The sequence below is a fragment of the Temnothorax curvispinosus genome, unplaced genomic scaffold (genome assembly GCF_003070985.1).
Source record: "Temnothorax curvispinosus isolate PA1 unplaced genomic scaffold, ASM307098v1 QBEX01010206.1, whole genome shotgun sequence".
Lineage (NCBI taxonomy): Eukaryota > Metazoa > Arthropoda > Insecta > Hymenoptera > Formicidae > Temnothorax > Temnothorax curvispinosus.
In genome coordinates, this window is record NW_020219986.1 from 1 (window position 1) to 4,007 (window position 4,007).

The following is a 4,007-nucleotide window of genomic DNA, read 5'->3' on the forward strand; positions in this document are numbered from 1 at the left end:
CGAGGAAATTGTAGATGATATCCGCTATATCATTTTCCATGTAATAATCCTGCACAAATCTCACTATGTGTGCACACTCTGGTAGCGTGGTACAGAATGTCCACGCAGTGTGACAAATAATTACATATGATACTGGCAGCTTCATTTCTTTTAGAGATACCAAAGGCGGCCGTACACCCCATTCGTCCCTCTCGACAATGCGAAACTCTGTCCCGTTATTACCTGCAAGTCATGAAAATAAGATACATATCGTACAAAAAGTTCAAGATATACCATCCAGAGACAAATTTATAGTTAAAAACTCCTTAATTTAACATCGAATTTGTCAATATCAATTAAACGCAATGTCAATTTTAACATTAAAATCTAGAATATTACTCTTATATATGCGAATGCAAAAAGTTTTAAAATATATTATATGACTCGTGGAAAGTAAAAAAAGACATGCTTTTAAGTAGACGAATAAATACAAATATATAATAGGAGACAAATTTTAAGTTTGCAATTGCGATAAGATAACATTTGCCTCGTGTCGCGCTTGCAAAACAAAAATTTTCTAAATGGGCACTTACCCTGCTCGGTAGATGAGTCTGGAATTTCCCAAGAAACCGTTGTGGTTGGTGTGGGTGGTATGGATGGTGTAGTCGGTGTGGTCGGTGCGTCCGGATGACGAGTGAAATATACAGTTATGAACACTATAATACCCAGAAGTATTAAAACTAGAACGCACGATAAAACCGTATGAGATTTCCACGTCCAGAGCCATTGCGTCACTAAAATAATTATAAAAAGCTATATTAGAACGATAGTTTTACGAGCTACTTAATATTGTTTGATGAAATTTATTCGCAATTATTATAACGGGTAGCACTATGTACGAAAGGAATATTATAATTACATAAAGCCCCTCGCGTAAAGCATTAAAATTCTTGTTTGATGTCACTTTTTGCCAGTCTGTTCACAATCGAGTAAACATATATTTGCGGCATGCAATATTTCGCCAATCTATGCCAGATAGCGTGACACATATATATATACTGTAAGATAAAAATAGCTTTTTTATATTTAGTTTTAATTCTAGTGGCGCAGCTAATGTGTAACATTTAACAATTTTCAATTTGAAATATCGTCGATATTAACCCTCCGAGGTTACACCTCTTTTTTTAATACGTCCCGGCCACACTGGGTGGTCGACACCTAGACGAATTCAGTCTCATAATTCTCATTAATGTGCACGTAAAAATTCATACAACATTTTAAGGGTGTTGTTCAAAAATATGTATATAGTGCAATGCAGAATCCGAAAAGTGCTCGATAAACAAAAATATTGTAATTTTCGATTGCAATAAGAAATATACACCGAAGCCACACCTGGGTGGTCACCACCCATAAATAATTTTAAAATGTTTATTAAGCATAACTGACATGGCTTAAAGCCTTTCTACTGTACGGATCTTTGAGAGAAGAACTCAAACTAGAGATCCTGGAGGGACACTGATTATGAAACCTATCTTAAAAATATTGGGTTTGAATTTTTGTCTGTGTTGCCGCTACCTAGTGTGGCCTCGAAGGGTTCAAACTAAATTCTGGAATAGTTTTGACAGGACCATTAGTCAAAATGTTCATGCTCTGGTTTAGAGCATAAACATTTTCGGAAGAACAGCCAATAATATCACAAATATCATTAACTACTTTAATTAATGGTCCTATTACAATAACTATTCCGGAATATAGTTTTAACCCTTCGAGGCCACACTAACTAATAAGTGGCGGCAACCCAGATTTAAACGATCAAAGATTGTAAATAGTTCCTTCTAGATAAAAAGGCATATACTAAAGGTATTTTTTGCGACTCAAATAAAGTTTTGGACATCAACTATTTATTAATGTATCGATATTAGATTGACGTCTAATCGACTAAACATTTCTGGCTAAATATGTACGCAACACAAATTGTCGAAAATGCTTAAATGTAAAACGTAGAGAAGAGAATTTGATTCGGTAATTATGCATATTAAGACCCCACCCGCCAATGACCTTGACCTTGACATATGTTCTCAAGGTCACCCTCCTGAGTGACCTTCAGAAGTTTTTAGCCGGCGGTCGTTATTCGTTAAAAAGTTATTAACAAAAAAAGTTTCGAAAATATAGCAGCTATTTTGAGTATTGAGAGGCATAAACGACCACTATTACGTCTTTTTTTTAAGTAGAGAATATCTCGTTTCGCGTGAAACTTGCTACTTTATCAAAACACAACATTTAAAGCAGTAAATTGTTGATAAATTGAAGATTTTTTGTTAAAGCAGAGAATACTTTATTTCGCGAGAAGTCGCTGCATAAAGCATTCTCTGCTTTAAAAAAAGAAACGTAATATTAGTCGTTTATGCTTTCCAATACTCAAAATAGCTGCTATATTTTTCAAACTTTTTTTGTTAATAACTTCTTAACAAATAACGACCGCCGGCTAAAAACTTCTGAAGGTCACTCAGGAAAGTGACCTTGACAACATATGTCAAGGTCAAGGTCATTGGCGAGTGGGGTCTTAATATATGCATAATTATAATTACCTTTTAATATATATATTTAAAATTTTTAGGACGAATATTGATTCGTCCTAATATATAATATTTAGATACTCAAGATATTTATTACACACGCTTTCTCAAATTGTAAGCTTAAAAGTATATTTTCTCTTATGCAGAGGAAAGATATTAGAGTAATTTCTCGTTCCGATGACATTTATAACAGTTTATAACATATTTAGCATATTTGCATTATAATTCAATTTAGTGAGTCGCGATTTATAATTTCTTATATAAAACTTTATTCTGTTGTTATTCTATAATCCAGAAACTTATGAGAGATCTGTCCTTTTTAATCATTCGGCGACTTTGTGCTTAAACATACCTGCAGTGTACTTACGGAAAGAAAGAATTAAATATAGAAAAACTAAAAGAAACGGGCCTAAACAATCTATTGCATTGCACGATTGACTATTACCTTTATTTAATTCAGTATTTTGTGGAAAAATTGATGCATTTGGAATTTCGTTGTCCTGACTCGTCGACGAATCCGCGATATTGTCGGAGGCGTTGATAACGTCAAGTTCAATCGCATCCTGATTCGGAGTAGGATTCGTGTTAACGAATTGGTTTACATGAATGGTAACCGGACCATGGTAGTTGACCTCATTACCCAGATGCACATTGCTCGAATCCTTCACGCGAACGTCACCGAAATTCGACGAATCGGAATTTGGAAGGGCGATGTAACCATTTCCGGTATCGAACGCTTGATGCTGCTGAACGATGGTCGATACCGGCGGATTCATGATCCAGCCGCCGGCGCCGCTTTCCTCGACATCCGTCTCCTCTTCTTCATTGTCGTCGTCTATAACGTCACTGCACTGTGTAGAGGAATCTCTAACGCTATCATTGTCCGGAGCTACGACCGCGATTTCCTTCACCGAACATTGAGCCTCGCCGCGAAACCTGTCGACCGCATGACCCTCAGCAGACTCAATAGTACCATTCACGTTGTCCTGCTCCTTCTGACCCTGATGGTGATTACCGTCGAGCGTTTGATGCTGCTGTTGCACCAATGTCGCTATCCATGCGCTATGCTAAAAATTCACCTTCTTTACATCAATAAATACGTCTTAAAATATGATACGCCGCACATGCAGCAGAATACGCTCGAGAAACAGCTGTAGGGTCTTTAGATAAATTCGTCAGGTTGCTACGAAATTCTCTCACTTTTAATTAAAATATAAATGTCCGGTTGAAATTTTTGTTTTTTAATCTTCTCCTTTCAAATAACAAAAGAAAGATTAGTTTGTAAACATAATACTTATTTGGTTTTTTTTACAATTTGTGAAAACTTCGAAGGTAAAATAAAAGACAAGCTCGAGAAACATCAGGGCTGCGTTCAGAAATTCAACCTGGGTAAGGGCCAAAGCACATATGACAGTCGTAGTCGTGGACGTAAGTAACGCACAAGCTTTGGCG

At 36.2% G+C, this 4,007-nt stretch overlaps 1 protein-coding gene across 1 annotated transcript in view; it reads right to left on the minus strand.

The window, feature by feature from the left end:
* Window positions 1-6: 6 nt before the first annotated feature.
* Window positions 7-4,007, minus strand: part of LOC112459893 — a gene marked incomplete at its 3' end in the record, with an annotated part of 5,649 nt that continues 1,648 nt past the window's right edge. Inside the window, exons 2-4 of the mRNA XM_025024257.1 lie at window positions 3,001-3,622; window positions 573-773; window positions 7-222 (exon numbers count right to left, since the gene is read on the minus strand). Coding sequence (XP_024880025.1) covers window positions 7-222; window positions 573-773; window positions 3,001-3,622 — 1,039 coding nt within the window. The remainder of the gene's footprint in view (window positions 223-572; window positions 774-3,000; window positions 3,623-4,007) is intronic.